General features: G+C 40.5%; 3 protein-coding genes across 11 annotated transcripts in view; all 3 read right to left on the bottom strand.

The window, feature by feature from the left end:
- Positions 1-4717: 4717 nt before the first annotated feature.
- Positions 4718-8785, bottom strand: LOC130187677 (uncharacterized). Of its 2 annotated transcripts, none has more exons than XM_056405486.1 (9): positions 8673-8785; positions 8203-8523; positions 7794-8075; positions 7509-7613; positions 7350-7436; positions 7221-7264; positions 6901-6957; positions 6506-6574; positions 4718-5810 (listed from the first exon to the last, which is right to left on the bottom strand). In XM_056405486.1, exons 1-9 carry the CDS (start codon positions 8728-8730, stop codon positions 5673-5675), a joined length of 1161 nt encoding a protein of 386 aa, XP_056261461.1. In that variant the 5' UTR covers positions 8731-8785; the 3' UTR covers positions 4718-5672. The 2 variants fall into 2 exon arrangements, with proteins under 2 accessions (XP_056261461.1, XP_056261462.1); XM_056405487.1 differs by having other exon boundaries at positions 7806-8075.
- Positions 8786-9862: 1077 nt separating this feature from the next.
- Positions 9863-15177, bottom strand: LOC130187679 (uncharacterized). Of its 3 annotated transcripts, none has more exons than XM_056405492.1 (7): positions 15100-15177; positions 13924-14244; positions 13515-13796; positions 13230-13334; positions 10875-10961; positions 10738-10793; positions 9863-10589 (listed from the first exon to the last, which is right to left on the bottom strand). In XM_056405492.1, exons 1-7 carry the CDS (start codon positions 15158-15160, stop codon positions 10536-10538), a joined length of 966 nt encoding a protein of 321 aa, XP_056261467.1. In that variant the 5' UTR covers positions 15161-15177; the 3' UTR covers positions 9863-10535. The 3 variants fall into 3 exon arrangements, with proteins under 3 accessions (XP_056261467.1, XP_056261469.1, XP_056261468.1); XM_056405494.1 differs by having other exon boundaries at positions 10765-10793; XM_056405493.1 differs by having other exon boundaries at positions 13527-13796.
- Positions 15178-15719: 542 nt separating this feature from the next.
- The window catches only part of LOC130187675 (uncharacterized), a 31697-nt gene continuing 26794 nt past the window's right edge, over positions 15720-20622 (bottom strand). For 3 of the 6 annotated variants that reach the window (XM_056405479.1, XM_056405477.1, XM_056405478.1), the window contains 7 exons: positions 20183-20482; positions 19798-20067; positions 19268-19657; positions 18832-18912; positions 18714-18742; positions 17955-18023; positions 15720-17716 (listed from right to left, as the gene is read on the bottom strand). In XM_056405479.1, the coding sequence (XP_056261454.1) occupies positions 17636-17716; positions 17955-18023; positions 18714-18742; positions 18832-18912; positions 19268-19657; positions 19798-20067; positions 20183-20482 (1220 nt within the window). In that variant the 3' untranslated portion in view covers positions 15720-17635. Of the gene's footprint in view, positions 17717-17954; positions 18024-18713; positions 18743-18831; positions 18913-19267; positions 19658-19797; positions 20068-20182; positions 20483-20612 lie in introns of all 6 variants that reach the window. The other 3 variants (XM_056405481.1, XM_056405480.1, XM_056405484.1) reach the window with 3 other exon arrangements.

Genomic DNA, 20622 nt, shown 5'->3' with positions numbered 1-20622 from the left:
TATTTATTCTTTTTGTTGTTGTTGTTTTTCTGTTGAACAGTTGTATACAGATATTGCAATGATGGTTTTTTATAGATATTGCAGCAATATTGCGTTCTTCTTCTTTTGACCATGATAATAGTGAAATCTGACATCCTGACAGCCCAACACATTATACTGTTGATTGTTTTGTTTTAATCATTGTTTTTGTAACATATAACATGTATATAGGAGTGATGTCTCTTAGAAATGAAATGGTTACCTGTTAGTAGACAGTGGATGGTTAGTAGTAGAAATAGTTAGTTAGTTAGTTAGTATTACCGTTTTATTACAATAACCATGGTCGATTACCATGATTAATTAATGTGGTTAGTTTAACTCATGTTAGGTTCTGAAAGGCATCAACCAGCAACGGTCTCCCAGACACATGCAGTGTCAGCAAAAATACAGCAGAACGCAGCCGTGCTCCTCCGGAGATTTTTCAACCTTCTTACACCCTTTTCCCACCAAAATTACAGGGTAAAGGCGAGTTTTTTTAAACGCTGTTAAACCCACTTAAAAAGGTGAAAAGTGCTGGCAAATATTTATTTGTAGTTTCCATGAAGAAACTTGGTGAAAGTTATTACTTTCTGAACATTTTCAGCACATTTTAAAAATACTGTGATAACTGTGGTCACTATCATCCTGATGTTAAATTATCAAACTGTTTCATCTCTGCAGCCACTTAAAGGCAACTTTACACTGTGATCTTGGGCTGCCTGAGACGAAGGTCGACAATCCTGAGAGAAATATTTGGTCCTAGATTAGACTAAAACACACTTCAGCATGAGCTTGTTCACAATGTGACGTGCAATCAACTTACTGCTGCGCAGCCTGACGGTGAATTCATCCTCCTCTTCAGCACCACGGACAGCGACGAGCACCTCCTCACAGATCCTGGGACAGGTGTTGGCACCTTGTTCCTGATGTACCAGGTGGAGGGGTGTGTGTGTGTGTGTGTGTGTAAATGTGTGTGTGTGTGTGTGTGTGTGTACGTGTGTGTGTGTGTGTGTGTGTGTGTACGTGTGTGTGTGTGTGTGGGGGGGTGTCTGAAGGCTGTAGCAAATCAGAGAACAGAAAACATGCAAGCCTGTGATTGAGAAAACATGTCAGTGACTAGATGAAGTGGGAGGAGGGTAAATCATCTGCAAAGTATCTCTCCCAATGTGAAAATAAATATGACACCATCACCTCACACACACACACACACACACACACACACACACAGAAAACCCACTTCCTTTCTCAGTAACAACTTCAAGAAATGACACAATGGTGAGCAAGTGATGCACATCTAAAAAAAGAGAAAAGCTCTATACTTAGGAAGCGTTTGGCGCTGAACTGTAACTCGGACTGACGGACAGCAGGTTGTCTGGGTTCAGAGCGATTGAAAAGGCATTATTTCTGAAGCTGCTGCTTCTTTTCACAGGTAAGACAATATCTGAATATGTTTTACAGCAAGTTGTTCCATTTTGTTTGAAGATGTGGGATCTAAACTCTTAGAAGTTTTTTTGTTGTTGAGTTTTCTTCTATTTTTCTCTCATTTCATCCAAAGCAGTAAATGGACAGGATTTCTCCTCCTTCACTGTTGGAGTGGGAGACCAAGTCACTCTGCCTTGTAAAACTGCGACAGACAATCAGGTTAAATGTGACAGTGCGACCTGGATCTTCACACACTCGCTCGAGGTAGAGCTGTTGTACTGGGGAAGACTGGCCAAGAAGCCAGATCTAAATCAGACAGACTGAGTCTGACACAGTAGAAGGCCTCAGGTATCACGCTCACGAGTCCAACCATCATCAGCTCTTCAAGTGTGAAGTGACGAATAGAAACAGAGGGAACGAGCAGCTGTTTGCCTTCAGCCTTCAGTCGTCAGGTGAGCGGATTAAAATCAGCTCATCACAACGTGAACAATAAGAAACTATGTTTGATTAATGGATTTAATGTTTTAACATTTGGTGCAAAACTTATATTTTGACGTCCGTGTTTTGACGCGTTTAAATTCGGCTGCTACCACTTCATCAGTTTCTGACTCTATGAGTAGAAGTTGGGAATATTGATATTATTAATATCTGCATTTTTACAGGCAACTACTTATTGAGAAAAATGTAACTTCAGTAACTGATCAGAATTGATGTGTCAACATGGACGACGAAATAAATGTTTTTGACCAATCTGCCTTTCTTTTTTATTCCAAACAAATTGTAAATACAATATATTTTCCCACCAAACAATGTGATTTCTTGGTTTCGTTAGTCAAGGTGAGGACGTGAGGAAAATACAACTTCACAAGGATTCAAAGTGAAAAAGCAGCTTAGTTCCTGCAGAGGGAGCTGTAGTACTTCCTGCACATTTCCCAACGCCCCAAAAAAAGAACTGTATCTTTGTCTAACTGTCAATTTTTAAACATTGGTTTTTAATGTTAATTATTGCTGATGCTTTCTCTAATTAGTAATTAGGGTTAGAAAACTGGATTTACACACTTGTACAACTACATCAGGTTGTGTAAGTGAAGAAAAAGCTCTACATTCAGTATCAGAGCAACTTTGGAAAGAAACAAATCATGATTTCACTTTTGTTTCATGAGAAACTCGTGTGCAGCTTGATCATCTTCGATTCATCTTCTGTTGTTGGGATTTTATTTCCACAGCTCAGACACAAACCTGCTCCTTTGTTTTTTAGAAATCTGCTCTTATAATGTAAAAACCTTGTTTGTGCTCATGTGTTCTCCACAGCTGCTGCAGATTGTTCTGCTCTGACCTTCATCATGTTGCTGATGCGTGTGGCTGAACTCCTCCTCATCACTGTGATCACTGTTCTCCTCGTCAGAGCTCGAGGTGAGAACATCCACTCCAACATGAGTTCAGGCTGATCCACACAAACTGTCAGTTTAGACATGAGGTGTTACTCTGTTTTTTTGTGTTGTTTTTCACAGGTGAACAATGATGAAGATGAAGATGAAGATGATGGTACAGTGAACTATGAAAACTCTGTCACACTTCACTGATCAACAACTTCCACATCAACATCAACGCATCAGAAACTAGAGCCACCTCCTCGTGGTCGTATCCCTCCGCCACTCAGACTAGTTCCAGGTCACATCCTGTTTATCCAGAGTCAGAGAAAATATCAACCATTGTGTGAAAGTTTGTCGTAATTGCTGTAAAAAAGTCTTGAGTAATGGCTAAAAAGTGTTTTGTGAGGTCATGGTGACCTTTGACCTTTAGCCACTAAAATGTAATCAGTTCATCCTATAAAAATGTGAACTGAAAGCAAAGATATGGGATTCATATTATATATATATATATATATTATATATATATATATATATATAAAATATATATATATAAAACAGTGGGCTGTTGTAGTCGGCGACTGTTTCCATCCACACACACACAACAGGAGCTGCTGCAACTCTCCTGAAGTTTCCATTCAATCAACTGTTAATTACAGCCTTCATTGCTGACATAATTTATTCAGTCCCAATGCAGGAAGTCATGACACACACACACACACACACACACACACACACACACACACACACACACACACACACACACCCTCTGTTCGCTTGTACAACAGGAATAAAAACGCAGGCATGAATGTTCAAACCAAAGTGATACATAAGTGACTTGTACATTACTGTTCAATATGTATAATAATAAAATATTTAATATAAACCATGTCTTTTTAGAGAAACACATATGATTTTAATTTAGAGAAAACTGTTTGGTGCAGTTTTATCTGCATATTATTGCGCCCCCCCGGCCCACTCAGTTATTGAACACAGTAGATTATATTCTGATAGCACGAGGAAAAGCAGAAGTGACGGCACAGTGGACGATACATGGAGAAGTGAGTGATTTCATGCACAGCCACTGTGTTCTCAATCTATGGTTCTCTAGGAAACAACACCTCTGCAGTTCAGCCGAACAACTCAGTCAGTCTGAATTATTATTGATTATTTGTGATGTTTAACCAGTGACGTGGCAACATGCACACAAATATAAATCAACTGTTAATCAATATTGACGCGCTAAACCTCGTCAGCTCGGATTATCCACAGATGAACCGTTCAGTTCATTTTTCAGTAACTATGAGTTACTAATATTAATTCAGATTTACCAGGATCATAAACCAACAAGATGGCGAAGCTGACTCCCTACCTTTGAAGTGGTCCTGAAGTCTGATTGTCTGTCAATTCCTCCATTATTTATCTTCCTTTAGTTCATAAGGGTCCGCGGATGAAAAAAACAAAAGCACGTCTCGTCTCACGTCTCACGTTCCCGCCGTTTCTCTCCTTCCGGCTTCCCGGCAGTGGGTAGGCTTGTTTTCCTCCTCCAGTCCAGCTTGAGAAGGTGGATTGGGTCCATCATCTTCTTCTTGTTCAGGATCGGACTCTGGTTCAAAGTTATAAGGCAGAACCGACGCCATTGTAACAGCCAGTACCGTTTGTTTAGAGCTGCGCGAGACAGCAAGACGTGGGCGGAACGTGAATTTGCGGGGAAAAGCCCAGTGTGCTGTGATTGGTCATCTTCCACGAGGGGTGGGGGTGGGGGATGGGGAGGGGGGGTGGTGTTGGTGGGGTTCTTAAAGAGCCCTGACTGAGTTTCAGACTGGAGTACAGTATAAGAGAAATAACATCTTTCTGAAACACTGAAACATGTAAATCTATGTAAATAGACACAAAGAATAACATGATGAATGTTAAAAATACGTCCTGTTTAATCACGTCTTCACACAATGACAATAAAGGATAAATATCAGGACAGATATCTGCATTAATGAGAAGGTGTACCTAATAAAGTGGCCAGTGGCTGAATGTTATAAGCACAGAAAGCTGACGTATAAAGAGTGATCAGAGCGCAGAGTGATCGCTTCATCTTTTTACACACTAATGAACCTACTACACCCACTTCTGGACAATTAGCATTTTACAGCAATCTGTCCTGGAAATTACTCTGCTGCTTCCCCCTCTCCCTCCAGATCTGTCCCTTCTAGATCTATCTTACAGATCTGTCCCCTCTGGATCTATCTGACAGATCTGTCCCCTCTGGATCTAACTGACGGATCTGTCCCCTCTGGATCTATCTGACGGATCTGTCCCCTCTGGATCTATCTGACGGATCTGTCCCCTCTGGATCTATCTGACGGATCTGTCCCCTCTCGATCTATCTGACAGATCTGTCCCCTCTGGATCTATCTGACGGATCTGTCCCCTCTGGATCTATCTGACGGATCCGTCCCCTCTGGATCTAACTGACAGATCCGTCCCCTCTGGATCTATCTGACAGATCCGTCCCCTCTGGATCTATCTGACAGATCCGTCCCCTCTGGATCTATCTGACGGATCTGTCCCCTCTGGATCTAACTGACGGATCTGTCCCCTCTGGATCTATCTGACGGATCTGTCCCCTCTGGATCTAACTGACAGATCCATCCCCTCTGGATCTAACTGACAGATCTGTCCCCTCTGGATCTAACTGACAGATCTGTCCCCTCTGGATCTAACTGACGGATCTGTCCCCTCTGGATCTATCTGACAGATCTGTCCCCTCTGGATCTATCTGACAGGTGAAGGTGGTGAAGTCTCGTTCATTCTGAAACAGCAACAAATATCCAAAGCCGGTGAAACGGTTCTCAGCTGCGCGGCGTCTTATCCGTCTGTCTTGTTGACGTTGGCGTAGACGTCGCTGGGATCAGTGGAGGCTCCAGCAGAGGAGGAAGAAACCTTCACGGTGCTGTAGGTCACGGCATCGCCTTCATCATCATCATCGTCGTCTCTGACTCGTACCTGAGAAGCGAGAGGGAGACAGCGTCACACATTCAGTGAATTACACACTTAATGTAGATGAAGTGAAATGTTTTCATCAGCTGATGAGACTGAACCGAGCTGCAGATTCAGGTTTATTGATCATACAAAGAGAAAACAGCCACTTTAAAGACAAAATAAATGGACTTCAGGGTCTTTTTGCTTCAGAAGGTTCATCAATTAAGTAAGATTTCCTTCAAAATAAAAGCAGTTGCACAAATCAGTCTTAAGTCTTCTCTTAATGGTTTCCTTAAAATATTCACTGAAGTATTTAAGGTTTTCTCCTTATCTTAGTTTCATACTTCAGGAATCACTGCAAGTCATAAAGGAAGAAACCTGCAGGTTCCTGTGACTCCGAGTTTCTGGTGTTAAAGCCAGAAAATGAAAACATCCCAAGAGGAGAGGGAGAACTCAGTGGAAACCCGTAACGCTGAGGATTCGACATGACAGATTTAAGTGGCAGTCAGTTCATGAGTCGTCCGACCGTCGTTGGACAGTGTTGTAATAAATCCTAATGTCAGATTCTCTCAGTCCTCATGAATGCAGGACGTTCTCCCTCCAGGTCGAAGAGTTTCTCTTTTTTAACTTTTTGACCTCAGCCTTGTGTTTCTTCACTCACCACCATCACCAGTTCAACCAGTTCAACCAGTTCAACCAGTTCAACCAGTCAGACTCACCTGGGCTCTACTGTCGGTCTTCTTGGTGTAGCTGATGGAGGCGTAGGAAACCCCGTCGTCAGGATCAGCCTGCACAGTGAGGACAACATGAAGACGGCTCAGTGACAGTTAATGACTCGCTCCTGTTGCCTTCATGTTTTTCTTTACTTCCTGTTTTTGGGTTTTGATCTCTGCTTTTTTAAGAGCTGTTTTCCTGACACTTCCTCCTCATGACCTTCTCTGGTCTATTCTGGTGCAGCCGGCTGCATCATCTTCCTTCCCCTTTCTTGTCACTTGCCGACGCAACTTCAACCCGGGAGTCACGGTGCGTCTCAGGCAGTGACGACACATTTTAAAGGACGAACGCAGATCAACAGTGAGTGTGACTTTGTACTGGGTGGAGTGTGTGATCTCACCGTGTCCTGGCTGCTTCCTGGAGCCGACTGGGTCTCTGTAGAGTTTAATCCTTGTCCCTGCTCGAACACAGTCTCGTTACAGTTCACACTTCTGTCACAAAATGTGTTGTAACTACGTCCTGCAGTCATGTCGTCACTGCACCAGGCTCATGTGCAGGTGTGAGTATTTCTGATCTCTGGAAAGAGCCGGGCTCGCCGTCTCCTCCTGCTTTATGCTAAGCTAAGCTAATCGTGCAGACAGCGAAATTAGCATATTTCCCATATCGTATCTACTCCTTTAAATTACTTTGTTTTGCATCAACTCAAAGAATCTAAAGTACCTGCTCTGCATTTTCTGTGTCTCCATCCTTCTGTGGTTTCCTCCCTAAGAGGAACAAAAGTCCAGTTGAGCTTCCACAGAGAAAACCGCTCCACTTCCTGTCAAAGGTTTGTTCTGTGAACATTCTCACCTTTCGCTCTCTTCCATATGATCAGCGCCACGATGATTACCAGGAGTGCTGCCGAACCGCCGGCTACAGCGACGTATAACCACCAGTCTGGGAAGAAGATGGAAATATTACAAAACAAAACATTGTGTTTGCAGCTTTCTCAAAAGTCTGAGTCAGTACCTGGTTGTCTAGGTGACGTGTCACTGTGGTCAGGTGCTGCCGGCTCCATCCGGGAATTCTTCCTGTTTTCAGTTGTTGTTTGGACACTTGTTGTCCTGTCCTCACCTGGACAAATGAAAGAACAAAACCCAACAAACGTCTGTGGTGAGGAAACGCTTCATCAATTATCATCTGCAGGAGCTGAATGGAAAAGAACAACATCATCATGAACACATGAAATAAACTCAGTGAGTTTGTCATTCACATCAGATTAAGGTGATTATAAACAGCTCATCATACACTCACCTGGTTTCTCACCTGAGGACGGAGCACTGAAGGTGAGCAACTCTTTTCCTTCGTAACCATCCGTCACTTCACACTGAAACATCTCATGATACTTTGGCTTCTTGAGATAAGAGGAAGGAAACGTGACAGTAGCTGAGCTCTTAGACTGTGATGTCTTTATGTCTGTGTTGCCTTCATCCACTTTCTGACGCTCATGCAGCCACTTCACTGTGTGTGTGAAATATACATGAGGTGATACAGAGCAGGTGAACTTCACCTCATCACCGTCCTTCTGTTCAGTCACTGGTGAAGACGGAGACATTGAGAGAGAAAGACAAGAGAGAGAAATGAACTTCATCACTGTAATAATCATCATGATTGTAAAGTTTCAGTGTTTTGTTCTAACAGACAGTTTGATGTAAATACTCACTGGTAACAACAGACAGATAAACCAGAGTGTTTAGATCATATTGTCCTGATCTGGACTGTCGACAGTTGTAGTGATCAGTGTCTCCAGCTGTGACCTTCTTCAGAACCAGAGAACAGTTCTGTGTCAGACTCAGTCTGTCTGATTTAGGGTCGGCATCTTTAACAATCTTCCCTTGTTTAACCAGGTGTGTGATTCTTGAACCACTTAAGATCCAGTAAGTACTGTCACATTCATCCTGACCATCGAACACATATTCACAGGACATAGTGACGTCATCTCCATCTCTGACAAAGACGGAGGAGGAATATTGTCCCGTCACTTCTGTGGAGAAGATGAGAGAGAAACATGAACCATGTTAGTTCACAAAACTCATCAGATGAAAGTCAAACAGCAAATTGAACCGTCCTCATTAGAGAAATGTAGTAATGTATCATCAGTGATGTCAATAAAGTTACATTATACATCCTTACCTGTGATCTGGAGCCCGAGTATCAGAAATAAAGACATTTTAATCCTGATTTCAGTCATTGTGTCCGAGTTTCTCTGTGTCTGAGAACTGATGTGTGTTTAAGAGAAATGAAGCCTCTCCTTCCTTCCTGTTTCTACTGTCACTTCCTCTTCCTCTTTCTCTCTGTCTCTCTCTCTCTCTCTCTCTCTCCCTCTCTCTCTGTCTCTCTCTCTCTCTCTCTCTCTCTCTCTGTGTGTCTCTCTCTCTCTCTGTGTCTCTCTCTGTCTCTCTCTGTCTCTCTATCTCTCTCTGTCTCTCTCTCTCTCCCTGTCTCCCTCTCTCTCTCTCTGTCTCTCTCTCTCCCTCTCTCTCTCTCTCTCTCTATCTCCCTCCCTCTCTTTTGTAAGTGGCTATATTTCCGTGGGCAGAACGAATCAGCTTCTCACTTCTCCCTCCTGAATTTCTCAATTTGAGCAGCTAAAGTTTAGTTTTTTACTTTTACATGTTAAGAATTGTGTTAATTCTCTCTTGCAAAGGCAGATTAATAATCCATGAACAATCATAATCAGCGGTCTAAGCATCAATCAGCAGAGGTCAGATGTCACATCCTGTGAAACCCAGTGCAGGGTGACGTGTTGGGAAATGAGCTTAACGTGCAGCAGCAGATGAGGAAGCTGTGGTTCGGCGTGGACATGAAGGACACGAGCCGCTGACTGCTGCTCTGACTGGACTGATGATGAAACTCCTGCTTCACAGGGAAACGAGAGAGACCTCCAGTCACTCGCTTCATGAGCTCCAACAGACTGAGAGCTGAATGACTGTCTGATGGATCTGAGGGTGAAAGTCACAGAGCCGATTCTTCATATGACGGGTTGGTGATAATATCAGGAGACGGTCAGCTGTTGCTGTAAATGTCGCTGCGCTGATGAAAAACATCGTCTCAGAAACTCTTGAGCTCCAGAAAAAAAGATCCAGAGTCCCGTCACTGGACTTACAGGTTTATTCTTCAATAATCAATTAAACATAATGAACACATAATTAAACATATGTGACTCCAGCAAACATATAATCTGTTACTTACATTAGTTCCCAAGAAAGATAAATAATAAGAATGAGGCAAACTCAAAAAGCATTTACAAACACTTCAATGGAAACTCTGACAAATCCTTTCATCCATCAAAACACAAAGGTATGGAAGCTTGATTTGTTTTTAATAATGATTTCAGTCCAAAAGCCGGTGAGAAACATGAGTATTACAAGAAAAAGGAAAAAACAAGAAGAAAAAACATGAAAAGAATAAAGAAGAAAAATCACGTGTCTCTAACAGCTTTTGTAAAATGTACATCTGTTTTTGGTGTAAAGTACGGTGGCCCTGAAGCTCAACACACTGCTACTCAACAAAACACATGAAAACAGAAAAACAGAAAGTATTTCAGAAAACATTTTGACAACACACCTGCTGCAAATACTCACAACACAAAGGAGGCGTTTCCAGGGGGACTCTAAAAAGTGACGGACCTGCTGGGTAACACTTGTTGTTCAACGCTTCGTGAAGTTAAAACCACTGAACATCAAGTGAACATGGAGGGATTCGCCTGGAAGACGTCCAGCAGGTGCGTCCCGTCCAGGTTCATCACTGTCTCTTAATGTTATTTTCTGCCTTTATTCTGATAGAGACAGGAAGTCAGAGGGGACGACTTGTAGCAGAGAACCACAGGTGGGACTCGAACCTGTGCCGCTGCGGTTAGGACCACACCTTCTTGGTACGCGCTCTAACAGGTGAAGGTGTTTTCTTCAGGTGCAGCGTGTTGAGCTTCAGGGCCACCGTAGTTTTTAAAGGTTGTAAATGCTCGGTAGTTGATGCTGACGTTGTTGATCAGTGGAGTCAAACGTTTTCATAGTTCACTTTGTCTTCATCTTCATCTTCATCATTATGCGCCTGAGGGAACAAGCACATGTTTATTTTTCATGTTCATTATTTTATCTGCTTCTACTTTAATTGTAAAGTGTGTTGGTACCATGTTGCCATGGTGATCCTGCACCTTGAATCAAATGTATTGTTTGACTGAACTACCACAAAGACGGACGTTTGAATGTTCAGTTGTTAAACTCACATCGTCGTCGTCCGTCTGTGTTTTGTTTCCTGAAAAGTCACAAAAGAGTCGAGTTTAGTTTCCACACTGTGAATCCAGGTTCATCCAAACTCATGTGTGAAAGTTCTCACCTTTAGATCTCGTCCATATGTCGACTGTCACAACACTCAGGATGAGCAGGGTTAAACCCACAGACACGATAACAAGCCTCAGCCAACCTGCAAGTGACAGTAGAATAAAAACACTCAAGCATTTTGACATTTTCTTCTTCTGTTTAAAATCCTGAAAACAAAAAGCAAAAAACATAAAGCAAAAAACAAAAAACCTAAAAACAAAAAACAAAAAGCAAAAAGCACAAAACATAAAACAAAATCAAAAAACAAAAAACCTAAAAACAAAAAACAAAAAACAAAAAGCAAAAAACAATAAAAAAAGCAAAAAGCAGAAAACAAAAAACAAGAAGAAAAAATAAAAAATAAAAAAAATAAAAGCAAAAAATGTAAAGCAAAAAGCAAAAAGCAAAAAATAAAAAGCAAAGACAAAAAAACAAAAAACAAAAAAACAAAAAGCAAAAAACAAAGAACAAAAAACTAAAAGCAACAAACAAAAAACAAAAAACAAAAGATAAAAAACAAAAAACAAACAGCAAAAAACAAAGAACAAAAAACAAAACACAAAAGATAAAAAACAAAAAACAAACAGCAGAAAAACAAAAAACAAAAGATAAAAAACAAAAAACAAAAAGCAAAAAACAAAAAGCAAAAAGCAAAAAACAAAAAACCTAAAAACAAAAAACAAAAAGCAAAAAACCTAAAAACAAAAAACAAAAAACCTAAAAACAAAAAACAAAAAGCAAAAAGCAAAAAACAAAATCAAAAAACAAAAAACCTAAAAACAAAAAACAAAAAGCAAAACGCAAAAAACCTAAAAACAAAAAACAAAAAGCAAAAAGCAAAAAGCAAAAAGCAAAAAACAAAATCAAAAAACAAAAAACCTAAAAACAAAAAACAAAAAGCAAAAAGCAAAAAACAAAAAACCTAAAAACAAAAAGCAAAAAACAAAAAACCTAAAAGCAAAAAGCCTAAAAGCAAAAAACAAAAACAAAAAACCTAAAAACAAAAAGCAAAAAACCTAAAAGCAAAAATCAAAAATCAAAAAACAAAAAGCAAAAAACAAAAAACCTGAAAACAAAAAGCAAAAAGCAAAAAGCAAAAAACAAAAAGCAAAAAGCAAAAAACAAAAAACAAAAAACAAAAAACGTAAAAACCAAGCTGTTTTTTTCTACTTTGAAAATTGGACGAAACATTTAAAGGAGTTTTTTTTTTTTTTAACCAAAAATGAAAAATAACAACAACAAAAAACAAAGTGTTTTTATTGTCAGAATTAAAACATGAAAAACAACAACATCAAATTAGAAGAAACTTTATTTTTCCTTGTTGAATTGAATAATGAAGAAAGTTAGTCATGTGGCATGGAAGTAAAGGTAAATATTTCAAAATAAAAGCCAAGAGGAAAGAGTGGACTTTCTATAAAGTGTAAAATTCTACAAGCACAGACATACAGAGAAAGATCTCTTTTCATTTGCATTAAGACATGAAAAATGTTTCATCAGAAGTGTGTGATGTATTATTTACTTATATTATATATATTAATAACCTGATTAACACTGTGTGGTCCTTCCCAGACAGTGTTGTCTACAGTGACCAGCAGAGGTCTCCACTGTCACCACATCATTGTTCATCCTCTCATCAAATCACCTGATATTCTCCTTCATGATCGAGCTGCTGCTGCTTGTAGCCGACTACAATCACATGGTGGACAAATCCATCTGCCTCAGCTGTATTGATCATGGTCATATCAGCAGCTTTTAGGCTATTGATTCAATCGTTAAGAGCAAAGTAACCATAACTACATATACCGTGGCTGTTTTACACATTATTGACCTCTGAGGTCGAGTTTCAACATGAACCAGAAACATTCAAATTCCTAGATATTGTGGATCTAACCCCAGAATCTGTTTTCCTCTGACCCACGTCAGGGACATGAACAGATAATAAACACTCTCTCTCTGTCTGTGATGCATAATTTACTCTTTATAGAAAGGCCGCTCTTTCCTCTTGGCTTTTATTTTGAAATGTTTACAATAACCTCCATGCCACATGACTAGCTTTCTTCATTCTTCAGTTCAACATGGAAAATAAAGGAATTTGCAAAGAGAAGAACTGGACGGTTTCAATTTGAGTTTTCGTTTTTTAATTTTGAGAATTAAACGTAAAAAAACAAAAACGAAAAAAGGTTCAGTTCTGTTTTTTACTTTTTTAATTTTTAAAAGAAAAAAAAAACGAACTTGAACTAATCAATATCTCCACCCAGCCGAGTGTCAGTCTGATTACCCAGAATGCTGCTGAACCCCCGGCCACAGCCACGTATAACCTCCAGTCTGGGAAGAGGATGGAAATATTAGAAAACAAAGTCTGAGACAGTACCTGGTTGTCTAGGTGACGTGTCCCTGTGGTCAGGTGCTGCTGGCTCCATCAGGGAATTCTTCCTGTTTTCAGTTGTTGTTTGGACACTTGTTGTCCTGTCCTCACCTGGACAAATGAAAGAACAAAACCCAACAAACGTCTGTGGTGAGGAAACGCTTCATCAATTATCATCTGCAGGAGCTGAATGGAAAAGAACAATATCATCATGAACACATGAAATAAACTCAGTGAGTTTGTCATTCACATCAGATTAAGGTGATTATAAACAGCTCATCATACACTCACCTGGTTTCTCACCTGAGGACGGAGCACTGAAGGTGAGCAACTCTCTTCCTCTGAAACCATCAGTCACTTCACACTGAAACATCTCATGATACTTTGGCTTCTTGAGATAAGAGGAAGGAAACGTGACAGTAGCTGAGCTCTTAGACTGTGATGTCTTTATGTCTGTGTTGCCTTCATCCACTTTCTGACGCTCATGCAGCCACTTCACTGTGTGTGTGAAATATACATGAGGTGATACAGAGCAGGTGAACTTCACCTCATCACCGTCCTTCTGTTCAGTCACTGGTGAAGACGGAGACATTGAGAGAGAAAGACGAGAAAGAGAAATGAACTTCATCTCTGTAATAATCATCATGATTGTAAAGTTTCAGTGTTTTGTTCTAACAGACAGTTTGATGTAAATACTCACTGGTAACAACAGACAGATAAACCAGAGTGTATTGATCATATTGTCCTGATCTGGACTGTCGACAGTTGTAGTGATCAGTGTCTCCAGCTGTGACCTTCTTCAGAACCAGAGAACAGTTCTGTGTCAGACTCAGTCTGTCTGATTTAGGGTCGGCATCTTTAACAATCTTCCCTTTTCTAACCAGGAGTGTGTTTCTTGAACCAATTAAGAACCAGTTAATACTGTCACAGTCATCCTGACCATCGAACACATATTTACAGGACATAGTGACGTCATCTCCATCTCTGACAAAGACGGAGGAGGAAAATTGTCCCGTCACTTCTGTGGAGAAGATGAGAGAGAAAAATAAAATTGTATATTATTTATTCAGCTTCACCTTCATCACATGTTCTAGCCTTTCTGCAGCCTCATGATAAAATAAAATAAAACTAGCACCACCTCCTCGTGGTCGTATCCCTCCTCCACTCAGACTAGTTCCACATTACATCTGTTAATGCAGTCAGATAAAATATGAACCAGTCGTGTGAAATTCTGTCATAATAACTGTCTTGATTAATGAAAAAGTGTTTTGTGAGGTCACTGTGAGCTTGACCTTTGACCTTTAGCCACCAAAGTCTAACCAGGTGTCAGATTTTAAGAAGTTCCATCGAGGTGTTAGTGAGATATCGTGTCCTCGAGAATGAGACGTAGGGACAACCTGAAAACAAACGTCTCTGTCGCCGGCGCATCAGTCGACACTCGATCCTCCATGATGACAAAGTCTAAACAGGACTTTAGACATTTTTACAAACTTATTAAAAAGGAAAAACTGAAATATCACAAGCTCAGAGACGGGACTGTGTCGAGGCTCAAAAACATTTCAGCTGCACTGAAGGTTCCCAAGAAGAAGAAGTGTGAAACCACCAGGACTCTTCTGGAGCTGGACCCGGACTCACTGAGACATGAGGGGAGAAGGGTCCATCACTGCAGCTCTGCACTGATCTGGTCTTAATGGCAGAGAGTCCAGACGAAGCCTCTCCTCAGTAAAAGCAGCTAAAGGGCTCTGAGACCGCGAGGACCCGGACTCAACCTTTGGCCTCAGCTTAGACGCTTACAACTGGTTGTTATGTGAACAACCACTGTTAATAGAGATAAGGTTCATATTTATAACGTGTATTTGTGTGTATGTATTCTTACCTGTGAACTGAAGAGCCACAATCACAAATAAAGACACTTTCATCCACCTGAGTCCGACCATCGTCTCGCTCCAGTCGTTTTCTGTCTCTTCTCAGCTGTGAACTGTCCGAGTCTGAGATCTGATGCATGTTGAAGAGGAAAGAATCGACTTTCTGTTGTCATCAATGTGTCACTTCCTCATTTTTACTCTTTTCTTTTGAAAGTTGCCAAATTCATACTGAAAAATATATAAATATAACAGTGGTTTTTACTTCTGTTTTCCAGAGCTACGAACTCTCGTCATTGACTCCGACAGGTGAGGCATATCTACTGAATACACAACATGATAACTGCACAGGTGTGTCACAATAAGAGGCCACTTTGAAATGTAAAGCTTTATTTTGAAAAGACATTTATTTGCCACTGAACTCTGGATTTCACATGAACTGTGCAACAGATGTGCATTTTTTAAATATTATATTATATTTATTATATATAGTATATATATTATATTTATATTATATATTTGCCTCAGTGTAGATGCAAAGTGATCACAAGCTGCAGATGTCCAACTACATACTGCAAGTCATTCTGACCTCTGGTGTCAGACAGGAAGTTGAACCAGGACTGAGGAAGTTCGATGTTTGATCGTTAGTTAAGATGAATGTTGCAATAGAGCAGCTCGGCTTCTCTTTACATAGAGTCTATTAGAAGACGGACAGTTGCCATGGTGATGTTTGACAGCTCACATGACCGGACAGACAGTGCATGTTCACATCGCTCATTATCTCACTCTAATTATGAAAGTCCAAACACATGCAGGTTGATTAGTGACTCTAAACTGCCTGTAGGTGTGAACGTGACTGATTGTTGGTCTCTGTATGTCAGACCTGTTACGGACTGGTGACCTGTCCATGTTGAACCCCGCCCTCAACCAACGCCAGCTGGGATTGGCTCCAGCCCCCCAGGCCTGAAGCCCGAGACCTCAGTGGATTAGAAGTATGGCCAATGAATGAATGAGTTAAAGAATGATCATGAAAATGCTTTATGCTTTATTAATCTCATGGAAAGAAATGTGGGCAGCTGGTTACACACTGCAGAGCAGACAACAACAACAACAACAACAACAACAACAACAACAACAACAACACACTTCCTCTATTTGTGGTGAACTGGCTTCAGTCTCCATGTTACAACAGAGCGTCTGGTGGACTAATATTTAACACACTCAGTGTCAGGTTACCACTGAACAGTCGGAGGTTTTACATTCTTACACAGATAAGAAAACTATTAAACAGGAACAACACAGAAAATGTTCTCTAAGCTTCGGACTGTGAAGAGCATCAGTGCAGAATCAAGTGAACAACACACACTGATCTACTGTCCTTTAATCTAACAGCCATGGTGTGCTCATTAGTCCAGCTGCCATCACTGCTTATCTAGCTCCAGTATCTTCTATTTCTTCCCACACCCTTCTCTGACCTGCTGCACCATTAAACTGTCTTTGAAACCTTCGTTCAGCTGCTGCATCAGAGCCAGTGGATACGTTTACTTTCAAAATTCTCCTTTTTCCATCACTGGTTTTTACAATTGCGCATTAAGCAGGTTAATGGAAACACATCTACAGTTTACCTCAACCAAGCATCAACCTCCGAGGCTGGAAAGTGAATTCAGCAGTGAAGAACCAGAAGCTGCAGTTCCTCTAACGACCACTAGAGTCTGGCTCCAACAGTGAGTCAGTCCCCATAGACTCCCATGTTAAAATGTCCAACTTTACAGCAGAAATAAACATGTTTACAGCCTGGTACAAAAACTGTTTTGGTCTCTAGAGCTAATTTCCTCCTTCATGACACCTGTTTATATAACTCACCTGTTTATATATATATATAACTCAGCCACCCTCCTCTTTGACCATTCTGGGATTAGCTGGGAGTTAGGGGCGGAGTCAGACACTGCCAAGATGGTGATGGTGGAACAGCTCACTCTGAGCTTCAAAACCGCTCTTCAGAAACCAGCTGGTGACGCCACAGCCTTACCAGGAGCTGCTACGCCAACATGTAAAACCCATGTTTGTGTATCTCTCTCCTGTAAGGCTCTACAAGGTCACAAATACGTTCTCTGTGTTTTTAGACTCCTCTGTGGCACTAAATCACTCTGAAAGACTTACTACAGAAGAACTTCGAAACTCTCGCTAGCCTAGCAACATTAAGGCTACAAACAACCCATAATGCAACATTCTAATATCTGACTTTGTAAACATGTAACTTCTCAAATATAAGACCTTTCCTACTTTTTCAAATCTAACTTCTAGGGAGGATCACCAGGTAACATCATGCTAAATAACAACAAGAAGTTAACGACAAGCTAAGCTACCTAGCATGTTTCCTTCACCGGTTGCATACTGCTTGACCAATAAAACTAATCAGCTACTTCACCTTAGCAACAAAGCAACTAAAGCACAGACATCTCTAAAGCTGGAATTATGCTTTATGAAGAACTTGGCCCATAAACAGAAGGACGACCCTGACGCACGTTCAGCCTCATGTGTTTGGGTTGTTTACGGTGGCGTAGAGGGAACTCTGACCGTGGTGTAGGTCACTGCATCATCTTCATCATCATCACCGTCATTACGTTGAACCTGAGGAATAGCAGGGAGACAGCACAACACGTAAAGTGACATTCACAGAAACACAACACAACAATACATAATGTAACAGGAGTTAAACCCTGACGTTTCTGTTTTCATTTGTTGATCATGAGAAATCTTGTGTGTGAAGTTCAGTTGTTTTTTTTCTTTCATTCATTCCCAAAAAACTTGTTTTTATTATTTTTGTCATCTACTAACGACAATAGAGGAAGCAAACAGAAAGCTTTACCCGGGCTTTACTCTTGGTCTTCTTGTTGAAGCTGATGGAGGCGTAGGAAACACCATCTTCAGGATCAGCCTGCACAGTGAGGACAATAAAGTGTTCAGACCCTCAACTTAGGAAAAAAGGACCAATACAGACAATTAAAAATACTTCATTACAAGTAAAGTCCTGCATGAAAAATCCTACTTTTATTTACTTAAGTAGTTCATGAGAATCAGCAGCAAAATGTAGTTAAAGTATCAAAGTAAATGTGACTGATTTATAATAATATATGAAGTCATTAGATCATTGATACTGAAGCATCACTGTGTCAGCAGCATGTTACTGTTGTAGCTGTTGCAGGTGGAACTGGTTTGAACTAATTTATATACAGTTCTATAAACAAAGAGCCAAAAGCTGCAGTTCCTCTAATGGCCACTAGAGTCTGGCTCCAACAGTGAGTCAGTCCCCATAGACTCACATGTTAAAATGTCCAACTTTACAGCAGAAATAAACATGTTTACAGCCTGGTACAAAAACTGTTCTGGTCTCTAGAGCCGAGATTTTATTAAACTCATCTATTTAAAATCTATTAAGTTATTATTATTATGGGTAACTTCACTGAGGTTTAGCATCTCGTAAGATGACTGGTTACTATTGTGTCTGAGGTCAAGAATCTGCTGTCTCAAAAATTTCAAGTGGAAAACCTGCCACTGTTATCAGTGTAAAATCAACAGCCATGGCAGAAGCAGCTTTTTGCTTAGTGAACTCAGATTTAAAACTCACAGTGTCTGGATCCACCTGCGTTTTCTTCCCTAAAGAGACAAAAGAAGGAGTCAGAACTCGCTTCACATCAAACATTCAGGTTTATCAGAAATTGAGTCTCATCAGTGAAAGTTCTCACCTTTAGTTCTCTTCTGTCTGATGAGCACAACAACAATCACTGCTGCCAAAACCACAGGTACAACAACGAACGCCCACAAACCTGAATGAATGAATGAATGAAAACATTAGAAACATTTTGGCTGATGCTCTTGCTTCTTTTCAAAATCACATATATAAAACAGGAAAGAGTTGTTTTTCACTATGAGATCTATTTCATTCAAGAAACTGGAAGGAAGAAACCTCCATCTGACCACCTGTTAAATCTCATCTGGCTTCAGGTAAATACAGCTGGGTGTCACTAAGATAAAAAGTGCTCTGAGGACGCAATATTTGGCCTCCGTATTGTTCAAGATCGAATGTGCCAACATTTTTTATATTTTCCAGTGGGCCGTGAGACGGAAAAGGTTGGGAACCACTGAACTAGCAATGTGGAAATTAGTGAGACGTAAAGTCACCTTGTTGTTCTGGAGTGTTGTTTGTACCTGTTGGTGTTGCATTAGTTTCAGTTGCTGGTTTTTCTTCAGTTGCTGGTTTTGCTTCAGTTGCTGGTTTTGCTTCAGTTGCTGGTTTTTCTTCAGTTACTGGTTTTGCTTCAGTTGCTGGTTTTGCTTCAGTTGCTGGTTTTTCTTCAGTTACTGGTTTTGCTTCAGTTGCTGGTTTTGCCTCAGTTGCTGGTTTTGCTTCAGTTGCTGGTTTTGCTTCAGTTGCTGGTTTTGCTTCAGTTGCTGGTTTTGCTTCAGTTGCTGGTTTTTCTTCAGTTGCTGGTTTTGCTTCAGTTGCTGGTTTTGCTTCAGTTGCTGGTTTTGCTGTTGTGGTTGTGGTTGTTTTCTCTTTGTCACCTTCACCTGAACAGATGAATAACAAACCTTGACAAACTGTCCAGTGAGAAAACACCTGATGTTTATCACCTGCAGTGACTAAATGAGAATGAATCAAACCTTCTTCAAGGTTTGAAGTGATTTTAAACAGCTGATCATGTTCTCACCTGAGGACCGAGGGATGAAGGGAAACTGCTGAATGTTTCCACTGACATCAAACACTTCACACTTGAATAACTCAGGATACTTTGACTTTTCAATAAGAGAAGAATGAAAAGTCACAGTGGCTGAGCACCCAGACTGTGATGTTGTGGTTTTTACTGTATCATTATCCACATCTTTGTCCTCAAACAGCCACTTCACAGTGTTTATGCGCCTATTATACATCAACACAGAGCAGCTCAACGTCACCTCATCACCGTCCTCATGTTCAGTCACTGGTGAAGACGGAGACATTGAGAGAGAAATTAACTTCATCACTCGTCATTATTGTGATGTAATATATTGTTATAATGAGACAGTTTGAGCTGAGAACATGATGTAAATACTCACTGTCAATAACAAACAGATATCTCTGACTTTGGCCTGATCTTGACTGACAGTAGTATTGACCACCATCTCCAGCTGTGACCTTCTTTATAACCAGAGAACATTTCTCTGTGAGACTCATTCTGTCTTTGACCTTCTCACTGATCCTTCCATGTAAAATCAGTTCTACTGGTTTTGAGGTTGTTGAACCAGTGAATGTCCAGGTGATACGGCCACATTCACCCTGATCATCTGCCACATTGTTACAAGGCAAAGTGACGTCTTCTCCGTCTCTGACCATGAGGACAAATGGTCTCGTTATTGCTGTTGAGAAAAGGAGAGAAATATGAAGAATAAACATAAACAAAAGAAAAGACAGACCTGCACATTATTGTGAAAATCAGAAACTTCCTGTCTCAGATGAAGCTGAAAAACTAGTCCCTGTATTTGTTACCTCCAGACTG

This window comes from Seriola aureovittata, chromosome 19 (genome assembly GCF_021018895.1).
Source record: "Seriola aureovittata isolate HTS-2021-v1 ecotype China chromosome 19, ASM2101889v1, whole genome shotgun sequence".
Lineage (NCBI taxonomy): Eukaryota > Metazoa > Chordata > Actinopteri > Carangiformes > Carangidae > Seriola > Seriola aureovittata.
This window is presented reverse-complemented; position numbering and strand designations above follow the sequence as displayed.